Below are 17,029 nucleotides of genomic sequence, written 5' to 3'. Positions count from 1 at the left end.
TCATATTTATTACACAAAGATGTCACATGGTATTTTAGGGGTCATGACTAAAATAATGAATTTCTTTTCAGATAATACTGCCTCATATTTTCAATTACCTACAGTTAACTTCATAAATAATTCTGAACGTTAGACTATAAAGAAAGAAATTAAGAAAGAAAAAAATATGCATGCAATTTACACATTGGTGTTCTTTTCTTCATTGTTCTTTCATTATCAAAACACCCTTACTCTGACTTTACTTATGTTAGGACCACCAAGAGCAATTCACTATGTAAAGTCTTACCAGCATTGCTGTTTTGCAAAGAATTTTTAAGCATGATTTCTTCTTTATGTCGGCAAATTATTTTCTAACTGCTATGTATAAAAAAGGGTGATAAATAATATTACTATTTTAACGCTGATATGAAAAACATTTACCAAATACATCAAATTCTTAGAGTATTTCAAATAATAACAGCAAATATCAAAACTTGAATTACCCCATATACTTCAAATTTATACGTTCTAGAAGCTTTTCATTAAGTCTGTACTTAAAGAAGAAAAAAACAGGAAGATGAACCAGTCATGAATTGAGGGCATTCTAGCTTAGTAAATTAGAACTAGCTTGCCAGGGGCACCTGGGTAGTTAAGCGTCCAACTTTAGCTCAGGTCATGATCTCACGGTTTATGGCTTTGAGCCCCACATCGGGCTCTGTGCTGATAGCTCAGAGCCTGGAGCCTCCTTCGGATTCTGTGTCTCCCTCTCTCTCTGCAACCACCCCCACCCCAGCTCGTACTCCGTCTCCCTCTATCAAAAGTAAATACACATCAAATAGAAATGAGAATAATTAGAATTCGCTTGCCAGAATGGAAAGTGTTTGGAACTCAGAAGTTCTAGCTCTATAACCTATAGCTATTTGTTCTTGGAGAAGCCACTTCTCTTTGGCTCAAAATCTCCCTCTATAAAACAAGGGAAATTACTGCCTTATTTTACAAGGTTGATAAGAGGATTTAATGAGATATTATACCCAAAACATGGCCTCTCAGGCCACGGCCTCTTAGGTGATGCTCATTACTCTGGGAAGGGCAAGATAAGACCTTCCCTGACTTCAGAAAAGATGCTCCACAGGATTTAAAGCAGTGGTCCAGGGTCACCTGGGTGGCTCAGTCCGTTGGGCATCCAACTCTTGATCTCAGCTTGGGTCTTGATCTCAGGCTCGTGAGTTCAAGACCCATGTTGGACTCCACGCTGGGCATGGAGCCTACTTAAAAAAAAGGCAGGGGTACAGATCTGGTAACAAAGGAGAAAGGGAAGTCCGATCTCTTCCTGCAGCATCATTTGAACCTCTCTGACAGCTTAGAATGGTCCCAACTAACATCTTCTGGCAAAAAAAAAAAAAAAGACAAACAAGATCCTCAAAGGGTAACTCATAAGGAAAGTCTAGGCTAAGATATGGGTTCCACATAAGGTCTTTGAGTGTGGAGGGACAGGGGTGTATGGCAAAAGCCAGGAGGCCCAGCTGCCCAAACAGGGTGCTGGTGCTTTGGGATAGCTGCTGAGCATATGTGCATGTGCAGTGAACAAAAGAAACTTTGTAACTTTGAAATCTAAGTGTGGATCACCATGAAGACTGAAAACTCTGGATCAGCAAGGGAATCCTGGGAGCAAAGGTCAATCACGACCTGACTGCAGCACCAGTTTCAACAGCAATGCCGCAGCAACAGAATCAAAGGAAACTGTAGAATGATCAGGATGTCCTTTTTTCCCCTCCAAATGACTTGTGAAAGAGGACTGTCTCTTTGGTCTTAGGGTGCTCCTTAGGTTCTTGGAAAATTCAAGGGACAGAGTACAGGAGATAGCCTTCAAAGGAAAGTAGAGGGTCTTCTACAAAACTGAACATTTCAAGACCAAAGTTACTAGTTAGAAAACACAGAGATGTAGCATTATCTGTGTCCCATGCAGAGGGGTTATACTTGAAATGAAATGGATAAGGTTAGGATCCTGGAGGATAAAGGTCTCAAAAGTCCTGAGATAAAGAATCCTGCACACATTCCTACTTCCAACTATTCTAGTCCTTTGCTTGATTTCTGGCTAATGTTGTGGACTAACCGACTGCTATTCCAAAACTGCCAGACCAAACTACGAAATCCCATCTGTTACATACGAAGTTAACAGTTAAATTATTTTAAGCCTCAGTTTAGTAATAACTAGCATTTTAATACAAACACTTACATATTAAAACCCTTAATATAAGCATATTCATCTGCAGCCCATCCATATACATCTTGAGGAAAGGGGTCAATACGTTGCTGAAGAAGAAGCCTGACTAAATTTGTTGAGTTATAATTTACAGCAAGCATGAAGGCTGTTCTAAAATAACAGAGATAACTTCACTCTTAGGAATTTAGAGTTATTTAAACAGCTAATTTAATATACTTTATCAGGTTAATATCTTGCCTATCTGTTCAGAATCAACCATTTACATGTTTCAGTGTTCATCTGTGTAAATGATCTCCAAGACTAAAATGAAGGGACAAAAAGGAAGCTTCTTGTCCCACTTGGGTAATGTATTATAGAGTTGCTAATTTAGAGTCGTTTGATAAACAAGAAACTATGCTAGGTCACTTATCTGAATAGGTAAAGATTTAAAAAAAAATAATTCCCCATGTCTTCTTCATCTGATACAGTGCACTTCAAAGCCATCTAGAGGTCAAGTAAGTATAAAAACTATCTGCAGGCTTGAAATGATAATATTTTAATGTGAATGCTAACAAAATAGGCATAATTATAGTTAACGATGCTGGTAAGCATATGGTAGGCACTAAATTAAATGCTATGTATATAAAATATGATTTACGCACAACCACCCTTGAAGGATATATTATTATCCTCCTTTTCATATCAGGAAACATATTTAGTGATGATACGTAACACTCCCAAGGTCACAACACCTAGCCAGTAGGAAAGCTATGAATCAACCTAGTCTTGTGTGAATCTAAAGCACATCTCTTCTTTCTTTATCACCCACCTATAACTTATCCTCATTAAAGGAAAAGTCTATACAGTTAAAGTTATCTTTCATTTTTCTACTCCTACCAATTGAAAATAAAATCAAAAATACATATACTGGACATGAAAAAGGATAAAACCTGATGAGACTTGGTAATAGTAATTAATCATCACTTAGAGATCACCTAACGACATTAGTTTTACTCAAAAAAGAAAAAAAAAGCAATTTAAAGAAAAGTGTCATCCAAAAGACACAACAACTCCTATTTATTTTTAAGATGCATCTTTTTTTTTAACATTTATTTGCTTTTGAGAGACAGAGCTCAAGCAAGGAGAGGGAGAGAGAGCGGGATACACAGAATCCAAAGCAACTCCAAGCTCCGAGCTGTCAGCACAGAACCCAGCATGGGGCTCGAACCCACGAACCATGACATCATGATCACAGCCAAAGTCATAGACTTAACCAACTGAGACACCCAGGCACCCCAATATACATCTTTGAAGGAAAAATGTATATGAAATAGAAGTTCTTTTTTTTTTTTAAGTTTATTTACGATTTATTTTGAGAAAGAGAGAGAGTGCACACGAGAGTGTGGGCAAGGGGCAGAGACAGAGAGAGAGAGAGAGACAGAGAGAGACAGAGAGAGACAGAGAGAGAGAGATTGAGAATCCGAAGCAGGCTCTGCACTGTTAGCACAGAGCCTGATGTGGGGGGTTCAATCCACGAACCATGAGATGATCACCTGAGCCAAAGTCGGATGCTTAACCAACTGAGCCACCCAGGTCCCTCTATGAAGTAGAAGTTTAAAAAATACCATAAAAGGGTTAAGAAGGCCAATATTGTGCTATTAAGTAAATTAAGAGCTGAGAGTCCATCCTTTATAAAACTAAAATGAAATCCCTTTAGTTAACACAAAATCATGTGGCAGAAAAAACAAAACAAAACAAAACAAACAAAAAAAAACCATTGCAGGAGCAACTGGGTGACTCATTTGGTTAAGCATCAGACGCTTGACCTCAGCTTGGGTCTTGATCTCAGAGTCATGAGTTCAGGCCCAGCTTTGGACTCCACGCTGAACATGGAACCTACTTAAAAATAAACACTGCAAATGACACGAGTCAACATCATCAAGGCATATGAATTCTGCTATACCCTGTTCTTCATGTTGCCCAGTCAGAATAATTGCTTTCTGCCTAACTGGTGATGTGTTTACATTTTTCACTATATAATTATAAATTAATATTCTTCTTCTGAAGTTAATCTTCCTGACTTGAATAATTATTACCACTCTAGAACCATACTAAGGTTGAAAAGAAAACTACTGCACCTTTTTAATTTATCCTCTGCATGTATATTTGCTGCCTTTTCTACTAAAACTTCCACTATTTGCTGTTTGTTTTCATTTACGGCAACTAGAAGTGGTGTGATGTTATCCTGTAAAAGAGCAAAAACAATTTAGAATTTACAAAATTACACCTTTCCATACGGAATTTTAAAACATACAAAAGATCCTCTAAACTGAAACATATAATACAAAAAGTAAATAAAAAATGGCCTCTTCCTTCCCACCACTGTGCTTTCACCTGCTGCTGCTTCTCTTTAAAATAGCCCTCCTCCACTGGGGCACCTGGGTGGCTCAGTTGGTTAAGTGACCAACTGCAGCTCAGGTCATGAGCTCAGGGTTTGTGAGTTCGATCCCTGCATTGTGCTCTATGCTGGCAGCGCACAGCCTGGAGCCTGTTCCAGATTCTCTCTCTCTCTCTCTCTCTCTCTCCCCTCGCTCTTTCTCTCTCTCTCTCAAAAAGAAATACACATTAAAAATTCTTTTTAATAAAATAGCCCTTCTCCACCTTCTTCAACAGATTATATGAAGTCATTCTCCCAAAATCACTTCAAACACTCACTGGTTCCAAGATCGTTGCTTCTATCACAGTACTTATCATGGTATACTGTAGTTATTGTTCCCTATCTAAACCAAGAGCTTCTTGAGAGCAGGGGCTATTTCTTATCTCTGTATCTCCAAACTCCAAAACACAGCAGTATATGCTTTAAGTACTTTTACTGAATTAATAACCTAAATGATGGTCTCTGGAGTAGTGTTTCTTAAATTATCTTCCAAAGAATACCTACTTTGCCAGAAGGTAAGTACTATGTCCCAATGGAAAGATTTCATGATCATCTATGTTTGAGAAATATTATAAAACTGCATTATATGTCTGGCATTACAGAAATCCATGTAAATCTGCTCAGTCCCCATTTGACAATCCTTTTTGTGGCAAACATTCACATTTGAGGAATCAGAGTTTCAGGGATATAGTTTGGAGAGATTTCCATAAAGGTGAAGCTTTTCCCCAAGTTATACAAACTTGCTTGTCTTCTGTCAGTGGTATCAGGATCCACTGACATCCGAGGTGTCAACATAAGGCATCACTGCTCCAAATGGGTCACTAAGGAGATGGGCTCAGAACTCCAAGAGTTAAGCTTCAAATGAACTTTGATTACTTAATATTAAATAGCCCATGGGCTTTCTCCTATTATAAAATGCTAAATTTTTATCTTAACTGTTAGGAAGCTCCATATGAAATTTTATTGTCAATTATAATAATCCTGGGACCCTAATACGTATCTACTTCTAAAAAAATTGTTTGTATTCTAGTTGTATTCCAGTTTCCACTGGAATAGCTACTTACTTTATATTTTAGGCAAACTATAAATCGCAAATAAAAATATAATGGCTTATCAATAAAAATTCAAACACTGATTTATACAGATCATTTTTAGCATAATGAAAGTGACTACATTATTTGCATTTTTAGGGAACAATTCTGAAGAGAAAGAGAATATTGTTTGCAATAGGCATAACCTATTCAACTGTAACCATGATTAATCTAATACGGTTTGCAAATATTCCAATAGGAATATGATTATTCAAATGTTGTTTCTTTTAATGTTTATTTATTTTTGACAGAGAGAGACAGAGCATGAGTGGGCAAGGGGCAGAGAGAGAAGGAGACACAGAATCCGAAGCAGGCTACAGTCTCTGAGCTGTCAGCACAGAACCCCACAAGGGGCTCAAGCTCAAAGACAGCGAGATCATGACCTGAGCCAAAGTCAGACGCTCAACCGACTGAGCCACCCAGGCGCCCCAGGAATACGATTATTTATAGTACACAGAAAGAAAAAGTGTCTTGTTTTCAAACTAACTTGTGGGGCACCTGGATGGCTCAGTCAGTTAAAAGGCCGACTTCGGTTCAGGTCATGATGTCATGGTTTGTGAGTTCAAGTTCTGCATTGGGCTCTATGCTGACAGTTCAGCCTGGAGCCTGCTTGGGATTCTGTGTCTCCCTTTCTCTCTGCCCCTCCCCCACTCATGCACGTGCTCTCTCTCCTTTAAAAATCAATAAACATTAAAAAAATGAATACAATACAAAAACAACTTAGAAAGTCTAACTTGGAAAATTCAATACTATTCCGAAGACATTAACATAAAATACAAAATATATATTATAAATTAATATGGATTGCCTTGAAAACCTTGAAATCTTTATCAAAATAGACCGTAAGACAGAGGCGCCTGGGTAGCTCAGTCAGTTAAGCATCTGACTCTTGACTTTGGCTCAAGTCATGGTCTCATGATTCATGAGTTCAAACCCAGTGCCTCCTAGGGATTCTCTCTTTGTCAAAATTAACTTTAAAAAAAATTACCAAGGTTTCTTTGTGTCCAAAAGAGATATGATTAGCACAGTCATATATATATATATATATGTATGTGTGTGTATATATATGTATATATGTGTGTGTATAAATATGTGTGTGTGTGTTTGTGTGTGTGTGTGTGTGTGTGTGTGTGTGTATATATATAAAATAAAACAGTAATTGTAAACACAATGCTTATGGAGGCAAAGTAGGTGACTCGAGTAAGTGAAGAACCTAAGTGGGGACAGTAGCAAACTGGAGACACACACACCTCATATAAAAAGGTCAGCCACTGGAATGCATACCAAACAATAGTATGGGCTCAAAGTACCAGGTATGATTCTATAAGAAAAGTCTGAAATCCAGATTTCTGCATGAGTGTCATAATTTTAAATGTTGACTCAATTTATGGAGGAAACGAAACACATCCAGGGGCCAAATTTAGTCAATAGCCCACGGGTATTTTGGTTGTGCCTAAAGCAAATATTTGTATGGAAATCTTTCCTGAAGTATCAGTATCACGTTTTAGCAAAAACTTAGGTCCCAACACGTAATAACAATTGCTATTAAGACTCATAAGAGGGGAGCCTGGGTGGCTTAGTCAGTTGAGCATCTGACGCTTGACTTCAGTTCAGGTCATGATCCCAGAGTTGTGGGACTGAGTCCTGCATCAAGCTTGGCACTGAGCTTGGAGCCTGCTTGAGGTTCTCCCTCTCTCCCTCTGCCCTTCTCCCCCACTCACGCTCTCTCTGTCTAAAAGAATCACCACAAAAAGACTAGTAACACACACCTTAAGAATTTTTCCAATGCTTCTTAAAACTGCAATCTATCTGTGTTTAATTCTCCCAGACTGTTAATCAAATAGACAAATTAGTTCACAACTATGCTGAAACTAAATTCTGGAAACAATTCCCAACTGTATTGTCACTAACTACATTTCCATGTTTAAAACTACCATTTGGATTATGCCAGGGCTATATGAATTTAACAGACATCATAAGACAGTCGGTCACATAGCTTCAACTAATAAAGAAGATTCAAGATTTTTCCTATTGCAATCAGGAAAACACTGCTTGTAATAACCAAATGGCTATGAATATGAGAGAGAGAGAGAGAGAGAGAGAGAGAGAGAGAGAGAGAGCAAGCGTGAGCGAGTGGGGGAGGGGCAGAGAGAGAGACTCTCATGTGTTTCTGCACCATCAGTGCAGAGCCCAATGTGGGGCTTGAACTCACAAACCATGAGATCACAACCTGAGTGGAAGTCGGACGCTTAATCAACTGAACAACCTGGGTACCCCTCCATTCAGTAGTTAGTTTTTTTTAATTTTTTTTTAAATGTCCACTTTTTGTGGAAGAGAGAGAAAGAGCACGAGCAGGGGAGGGGCAAAAAGAGAGGGAGACTACAGAATATGAAGCAGTCTCCAGGCTCTGTCTAAGCTGTCAGCACAGAGCCCAATACGGGGCTAGAACTTGTGAACTGTGAGATGATGACCTGAGCCTGAAGTCAGACGCTTAACCGACTGAGCCACCCACACACCCCAGTAGTTCTTAACCAAGAGTTGTAGCACAGTCTCAAAAAAAAAATATTTCTAAATATCCATGTCTATGTATACATGTTACTAGATTCACTCAAACTCTTCAGGGGAGAGTTTAGGCTTGTTAAAAAAAAATTGGAACTTCCCCAGGGCACGGGGATTCACCACCACAATTCTAGCTGAGAGCTGGTGCAGCAATCACATCAGTCTCATCTATGTGGCCAACTCCCTCTATCATTTGAAGATTTAGCCAAAAGAATGACTTATCAAAACTGCATTTAATTTCCCTGAGCAGAGGTAGAACAGGGACTAAATGTAAAGTCAAAATGCAACTTGATTTCATTACTTTTAAACTTCTTACTTCCCATCAAGATATTCTAGATTTCAGAGCAGAGTTTAGACTCTTACCTAAGTGGGTGTTTCTGCCAGAATAGGATTATATGACAGTTAATTATTTGTTCTTTCTTCTCCTTGCCTACTTAATCAACCACCTGTTCACTGCCAATCTGATTTCCTCTGAGTCCTCCTACACTTGGTCTCTAGGCAGGTTTGCAACTCACTCTTTCCCTAAGTAACAATTATTCCCCTCAAAAATTGAAGACTCCTTGACTAAACATATAAACTGAAGGGGAAAAAAAAACAATAAAACAAACAGCCTCTTCTTGTTATTTTCTCTCACTTGTCAAATTTCCAAAGTGGCCTACTTAGTTCTGACTGCTCCCTCCTTTCCCCTTTTTTCTCGTAAGCCTTGGCCAATAAAAGATAAATCCCATTTTTATAAATCACTTTTTTATCAAATAGGAACTTGTCAACAGCAGCAATGTTTTTTATTGTAAAATGCATTTGTTTTCTTTGAGTTTTAATACAAATCCTAGGGCAAATTTTGCTTTCCTGTGTTGTTTTTCACTAATAAAAAAAAATTGGATGGGAAAAATATTTGAAAACAAAATAAGTTTTACCTTTAACAAATATATTGTTTTCATAAATATTTGCCATAAATACATAAAACAAAGCAGTATTCTCTGTTTCTTTAGAAGAATCCTCATTTAAAATGAAATCTTAGGGGTGCCTAGGTGGCTCAGTTGGTAGAGTATCCAACTTCGGCTCATGTCTTAATCTCATGGCTCAGGAGTTCAGAGCCCTGCACTGGGCTCTGTGCTGACAGCTGGGAGCCTGCTTCAGATTCTGTGTCTTCCTCTCTCTGCCCCTCTCCCCCTCTTGTTCTGTCTCTGTCTCTGTATCTCTCTCTCAAAAATAAATAAAAAATAATAAGAAGGAAGGAAGGAAGGAAGGAAGGAAGGAAGGAAGGAAGGAAGGAAGGAAGAAGGAAGAAATCTTAGATAAATAAGTTATTGCCAAATATTTTCATTCAGGGAATCCTTGAACTTCCAAATACGTAAAATTGACCCTGCCCGTGTCAACCAAGGGTGTTCCTCTAGGGGCTTCAGCAGTGAGAGGTAATGCATGTCAAAGAAAAGGAAAGTGGGCCAGCAAGTGTGGCCATCATCTACTCCCCATGTATAGCTACAACCCTGCTGAGGAGCTACACAAGGTTGAGCAGGAGCTACTCTCTGAAGTGGGACACCCCAACATGGTACATGGGTGGCCGAGTGGCTACCAACACAAGTAGATGCCTTTGCTGGATGTCAAGACATGACCTGACCCCAATGCCCTCATCTTCAGAGCACCGGGGCCTGCAGTGCCCAGCACCTACAACCTGCTGCTTTCTCCTTCCGCTTGCACACATCCAAGCTCTCCCTTCTGGGTCTGGGTCCCCTTTCCTCCTCCCACCTATCCCCAGCAGCACCCCTTGCCTAAGCCCCTGCATTGCACCCAGCCTCCATCATCACCTCACTCCCCTCTAGACCTTTAGTCCTTTATGGGCTCTGAGACTACCATCCACTTGTAGGCACTAATGGAAATATTTTCTTTCTGGGGTGGAAGGGTGGCTGGGAGATACAACTTTGCCCTTTCTGTGGGCACTACCTTTTTCTAGCCCTCCCTGACTTGGCATTGGAGTTATTTCCATGATGACAGGGCCTGATGTATAGAATTCAGTGAGTGAGTGAGTGTGTGTGTGTGTGTGTGTGTGTGTGAAATAAAACATTTTGAGGCTAACATATTCATGTATATATATAAAATTTCAAATATTGTATAAATTGTTATTTACCTTATTTCTTGCTTCAGTATTCACATTATATAGCAGCAGCTTCTCTATTATGGATATAGTATCACCAAAGGCCGCATAGTGGAGAGCAGTGTTGCCACTCACATCCCTAATATTTGGATAGGCACCATTTTCCAATAGTATGTTTACACATTTCTCTTCCTGGCACTGTACGGCCTGTCAGTGATATGCCAAGAAACAGAGTATAAATTCTGAGAATTTAAAGTAAGCATGCCAAAAGGTTTCACCACCTCGTTTTGTTTCAAGGCAATAATTTCATTTGCATTCTAAGTAATGACATCAAATCTATCTCAGGCAGACATAGCTGGTACTACATACCTTCATGAGAGCTGTCCTGTTTTCATGATCACAGAGGTTAAGATGACATTTCCTCTCTACTAGGAGGGTCACCACTTCTGGATGGCCATTGGCACAGGCCAAATGGAGAGCAGTCCTAAAAAAGTGAGAGGGCTTTTTAGGAAATGATAGTGCACTCTCTCAAAACTTGCAGTTAATTCAAGAATTTGTAAACGTTAAGTAGCATGTTATTCCTATGCCTCCAAAACAAAGGTTCAGTTTTCCTCTGGAGAAAGTACAATATTTAGTAGTGATTACTCATCACGCTAATAAAAGAGCAGCCTGTTTGAAGACAAAGAGCATGACCTCGGGATTCAGCTCCACTTGGGTTTGAATCCTAGTTTAACTCTGTCACTCACTAGTTATTGCTTAGACTTATCCTCAATGTCCTCAACAAAAGGGGATAAAAATAGTAGTTGTCTCGTGTCACCTGGCTAGCTCCGTCTGAAGAGCATGTAACTCTTGATCTCAGGGTCGTGAGTTTGAAGCCACACAGTAGGTGTAGAGATCATTAAAAAAATAAAATAAAATAAAATAGAATAATTAATAATAAAATGAAATGAAATAAAATAAAATAAAATAAAATACTGAGTAGTTATCTCACAAGACCTCGTTGTGATGCTTAAATGAGGATCTATGCAAGTATTTAGAACACTTCCTAGCACAAATAACATCTCAATAGTTGTTGGATAATATAATTTTTACCATTACTACTGCTTTACATAGACAACACTTCAATTAGGTACCTTGATACAATTACACCTACTTTGCAGACATGTTTTAAGGATTAGCAAGAATACTGCATTTCAATGATTCTAACATGCTCATTTTGTCACATTTTAATATCTCTGACATTGGAATGCAATTTATAACTCAAAATGTCTTACAACTGAAAATGGCAGGACTTTAAAAAAATAATTGGTATATAAAATAGTGGGACACCATAGAATCTTGGTGCCTTCCATTATGTGAAATGATGGTATATACAATAGGTCTATTGCAGTTCTAGTCATATGATTGGCACTTAAATAAATTTTAGTTCTGAAAAGCATTATAGGAAAAGAGGACAAAATTAACAAAAGGAAAACATTTTTAAGAACTTCTTACTTTGCTTCTCAAGAAAGTTTAAGCCACAGGAAACTCAGGATTCCAATGACTAGGAACAGCTCATTTTATTAAATATTGAGGTCTACAGATTGTACAAAAATCAAGTATTTCCAGTGATCAATATTAGTAGTTACTACTCTCATAAATTTCAGAAGGTCAGGTAAAGGTTATCTTTTACAATTTCCTATCTTCAGAAAATTTGAAAGGAAGGAGGAAAACTTCCCATTGAGATTAAGTCCTAATAGTTCAATGTAAAATTTCTCATCTTAGGGGTGCCTTGCTGGCTCAGTCAGTAGAGCATAGGACCTTGATCTCAGGGTTGTAAATTTGAGCCCCACGATGGGTATAGAGATTACTTAAAAATAAAATCTGGTGCAGAGCCTGCTTTAGATGCTCTGTCCCTCCTCTCCCTTTCCCCTTCCCCCTGCTCATGCTTTCACCCTCAACAATAAATAACACTTAAAACATAAAGTAAACAAGATAAAAGCTGGGGCACCTGGGTGGCTCAGTCTGTTAAGCGTGCAGCTCTTGATCTGGGCTCAAGTCACGATCTCATGTTCACTGGCTCAAGCCCCGTGCTGGGACTCTTTGAAAAGTGTATTGCAAAAGTTCCTGCTTTCAGCACGGGGCGTGCTTGGGATTCTCTCTGTCCTTCCATTCCCCCCACCCCCACCCCCACCCCATCCCTCTCAAAAAATAAATGATTAAACTTAAAAAAAAATATTTAGAAAATAAATAAATAAAATTCCTCCTCTTGCTCATACTGTGCAAAATGAAGTCTTTGAGAACAAAAGGATCTTGGGTAGAGTATTTCCGCTATATAATATATGTGCAGGTTCTAGGTGATAAATAAATGGATGGAAAGAGTGGATAAATACATTTGGAGAGTTCAATATTTTTAAAGAAAAGGTATATAAAGGAAAGCATACTTCTGAAACAGTAAATAATCACTTATATCTGCTAGGTCTTATTTTTTTCATAAGCACACAACTAATATATTTTATTTTCATGATTAATATAAATCATTTACCTATTACACGTAATAAAGCTACCTATAACAGAAAACATATGTATATGCTTAATATATGCATAATAAAATGTACAAGTGCAAATAAAAATACTCCCTTTACTTCTGAAGAGGCCAAAAGTTGTCCAAATATGCCAATGCTCAAAAAACATTTTAATTAACTCACTTTTCTTATTTTACATCCAAAAATATTTTTTAACACAAAGTGAGAAATTATTTTTATGTATATAAGATCAATATTCTTGCTCTTCTCCAGGATTACTTCAATGACAATAAACCCTTTCTGTTGATAATAAACTTTTTTTTTTTTTTCAACGTTTTTTTAATTTATTTTTGGGACAGAGAGAGACATAGCATGAACGGGGGAGGGTCAGAGAGAGAGGGAGACACAGAATCGGAAGCAGGCTCCAGGCCCTGAGCCATCAGCCCAGAGCCCGACGCGGGGCTCGAACTCACGGACCGCGAGATCGTGACCTGGCTGAAGTCGGACGCTTAACCGACTGCGCCACCCAGGCGCCCCGATAATAAACTTTTAATAGGACCTTTATACACCTTTTCATGTAGAAAGCACAGATTTTCTTTGAAGGCAAAGAAAAATGCATGTAAATACAAAGGCTCAGAAATAACAAATGTCATCACATTTTGTGCATTTTTGGGCTTAACATAAAATCGTAGTCTGCTTGTGTGTACCTATGATCACACTGATTTTTGTTCTCACTTAATGATCAACTAAAGCACAGCTCTGCATCTCTGTGTATATCTATTATCTATGCCACTTTCAATGATCACATATCCATCTTATGGATGTAATGACATTTACTTATAAAAGCCATTATACGAGTTCTTCTTAATACATTGCTATTTTAAATAGTGCTGAGAAAAGCAAAATGTATGCCATTTATCTCTAGTGATTTCCTAAAGATATTTTAGTAGAAATAAAATTGATGGGTAAAAGGAATACATATTTTTTAAATGTGGTACTTACACCAAATTGTCTATTGGAAAGTCGAAAACAACTTAAACTTTAAGCGGCAGTATAAGCACCATCACTCTATTTTCACAAAGGTGGTAGAAGGAAAACTGTATTTCAGTCCCTTTTTCACTTAAATTTCTTTTTTCCCAGGGACACTATATTTCCCTATGTCCACTGGTCCCTTGTAGATATGCAAAGAAATACTTTGCACGATTTCAAATTACAGGTTTTTGTTCGTTTTGATTTCAAAGACTTCTCTGTAAAACGAAGATAGATTCTGTTGTTGGATACAAATATGTTGTAAATATTTGCAAGTGCATTGTCTTTTATTTTAATAATATTATTTTCTGATAGAGGCTTTTAGTTTTTTATGTTGCTAAATCAATCTCCAGAATTCTTGATTTAAAAAAAATATTTTTTAATATTTATTTATTTTTGGGAGACAGAGACACAGCGTGCAAGGGAGGGGCAGAGAGAGAGGGAGACACAGAATCTGAGCTGTCAGCACAGAGCCTGAAGCGGGGCTCGAACCCACAAAGCACGGGATCATGACCTGGGCCAAAGTCAGACCGCTTAACCAACTGAGCCACCCAGGGGCCCCAATTTTTTTTTTTTGAGAGATAGAAATAGAGAGAGAGAGAGAGAAAGAGAGAGAGAGAGAGAGAGAGAGAGAGAGAGAGAGAGAGAGAGAGAGAGAAGCAACACAGAATCCCAAGCATGCTCCACATTGACAGCAGGGAGCCCGTCGAAGGGCCTGAACCGATGAACACCTGAGATTATGACCTGAGCCGAAATCAAGAGTCAGAGGCTTAACTGACTGAGCCACCCAGGCACCCCCCAAAAGTCTTGCTTTTCAAGTCATTCTTAAGATGGGTAAATAGGCATTTGTGGGATTTTTTTCTGTCACTTTTCTTATTTTGCATATTACAATTTTTAAATTGATATCCCATCTGGAACTTATTTTAGGGAGATAAAATTCTAACAAGTTTTCTCCAAATCGGCTGTTTCTCCACTACTTACGAATAATTCACCTTTTCCTACTAATATGAAATGTCACCAGTATCAAATTCAAAAGTCTTATGTATATTTGAGCGTTGGTCATGTTCTACTCTGCACCACTCCTTTATCGGTCTTTTCAGCTGTTTGTAAATGAATAATTTGTGGAAATTTCAGGTACATTTTGATATCTGGAAGGGCAAATCTACCTCCTATACAAAAACATAAGTTCTTAGGTTAATTCCAGTTTGTTAACATACAGTGTTCTATCACTTTCAGATGTACAAGATAGTGAGTCCAAAAATTTCCTTAATGACATCACAAGAAGAGCATGTGTAGCTCAAAATTCTTAAAACCAGGATGCTTTCATTTGCTTTACCTAACACTGACAAATACAGGAAGGGTACACATTTTGAGAAAAAGGAGTCCTCCTATTCAGAGCCATCTTCCACTTGAAAATGTCCTTCCAAGGTCCCTCAGGAAATAGCATACATACCTAAGTGTACACAGACATAAACTGGATACTGGATTTTGTCCCAAGAATTTCTAGCCCAGAAGTTGATTACAGGAATTATTTCTCCCATTATGCACTTTTCTATGACGTTATGGTGTTGCATCCACGCGACTCCTGAAACAATGCTACGGGCACCAGTGACAGTTGCAACAAAGTTTATTACAATGAGAGGCAAGGCCGACCCATTGGGACCAACACTCTTGATAAGAGTGTGGCCCGAACAGCCAGTTTACAGAGTTTTTAAAGCCGATCACATCGTTTTATCATTATCTGGGAACAGAACAGATAAACAGTTCCCAGATGAGTTAGAAACAGTTGCCAGATGAGTCAGAGACAGTTATCGAATGAGGTAATTATTTTAGACTTTTTGCCGCTAAGTTGCAACCAGTGGATCTCCTTGACCTTGTCTCTGATGCTCTTTTTGAGGTTTTGTTCCCTTCATTGGTAAAGCCTGAGTCACAAGAGTATGAAGTATGATTTACAAGAATAAAAGCAAGGTTGTTATCTTTTGACCTTCAGTGTCAGAACAAAGTTGTTACTTTCAAGCTAAGCGTTAGCCCTACAGTACAATTCAGCCCTTACAATGGTATGAAAATGAGTCCATTAAAAACAACATGTTGTCAACACTTAATTTCATGTGTATAACTATTGAAATTTGGGTAAATCACATCAAACTTGAGAGTCAAGTGGTCTATTCAGGAATTAACAAGTACGTGCCAGGGCAGCTGAAGACATTGTTTTTGCTGCTCATGCTGTCGGCCTGGTGTTAGACCACGTAGGGTTCCCACGACCGAGGGGCAGCGGGATCTCAGGAGGGAAGAGAACCCAGCACCCTGAGGGAGGGCTCGGATGCACAGGTAGAGCTAGGCCAGGTGTGCTCTTCTCCCAGGTCCGCCCCACCTCCTCCCTGCCAGCCTCCAAGCCCTTATTACCTGTTCATCTTGTCTCTATCATCCACGCCATTTTCCCCCAAGAACAGAATCTGCTGCACTTGCACTGTGTTGCCCACGCAGGCAGCCTTGTCGATCTTTCTGAGATCTCTTTCTTGGACATGGTAACCCAGCAGCAAGTTGTCAATTCTATTGTTCTTCTGCCCAACGCCCCTGCCCTGCCTCTGCAAGCCAGAAGCGGAGCCCAAGGGCGACATGCCCTTCTCCCTCCCGAACCCCCAAATCCTCTTCATTGTGAAGCCTGCGGGCTCCACAGAGACTTCACCCCGCCCTCCCTTTCCACTACCTCCCGAGCTCAACACTAGCGCCGGAGACAGGCCAAACCCGCCTGACCACAACACCCCAGCAGTGAGGATCCGCGTTTGGGTAGCTGCCACTTCTCAGTAACCGGCAACAAGCAATACCGCCAAACACAAGCGCGCTTGCGCACTTCAGAAGAGGCAACCACTGCGCATGCCACAGAGGCCTAACTGTCAAGGGTACTCACAGCTCCGACACCGGCCCAGCGCGGTGCAGAGAACAGAGGGGAGGGGGCTCCGGTGGGGGGTGGGGCGGGGTCCCTGGGTCCCAAGCCACAGAACCCAGCGAGAGCCAGCACCTCTGCTCACCACGCTCGGGTCTTGCCTTGGCACCCTTCTCGCCCCACGCGCGCCTCCCGAGGGGCCCCTCCCCCGCGCCGCGGCCCAGGGTGCAGCCAGGCGGCCGTGCCTGGAC

At 39.6% G+C, this 17,029-nt stretch overlaps 1 protein-coding gene across 2 annotated transcripts; it reads right to left on the bottom strand.

The window, feature by feature from the left end:
- Nucleotides 1-285: 285 nt before the first annotated feature.
- LOC128778863 (ankyrin repeat domain-containing protein 26-like) lies at nt 286-16,722 on the bottom strand. Of its 2 annotated transcripts, none has more exons than XM_053909353.1 (5): nt 16,298-16,722; nt 10,731-10,845; nt 10,395-10,568; nt 4,321-4,427; nt 286-357 (listed from the first exon to the last, which is right to left on the bottom strand). In XM_053909353.1, the coding sequence occupies exons 1-5, from the start codon at nt 16,546-16,548 to the stop codon at nt 351-353; spliced, it is 654 nt and encodes a 217-aa protein (XP_053765328.1). In that variant the 5' UTR covers nt 16,549-16,722; the 3' UTR covers nt 286-350. The 2 variants fall into 2 exon arrangements, with proteins under 2 accessions (XP_053765328.1, XP_053765329.1); XM_053909354.1 differs by having other exon boundaries at nt 286-354.
- Between the last annotated feature and the right edge of the window lie 307 nt (nt 16,723-17,029).

Source organism: Panthera pardus, unplaced genomic scaffold (genome assembly GCF_024362965.1).
Source record: "Panthera pardus isolate Hobbes unplaced genomic scaffold, ASM2436296v1 HiC_scaffold_21, whole genome shotgun sequence".
Classification (NCBI taxonomy): Eukaryota; Metazoa; Chordata; class Mammalia; order Carnivora; family Felidae; genus Panthera; species Panthera pardus.
The sequence above is the reverse complement of the archived record's forward strand: the minus strand, read 5'-3'. Positions and strand labels throughout refer to the sequence as shown.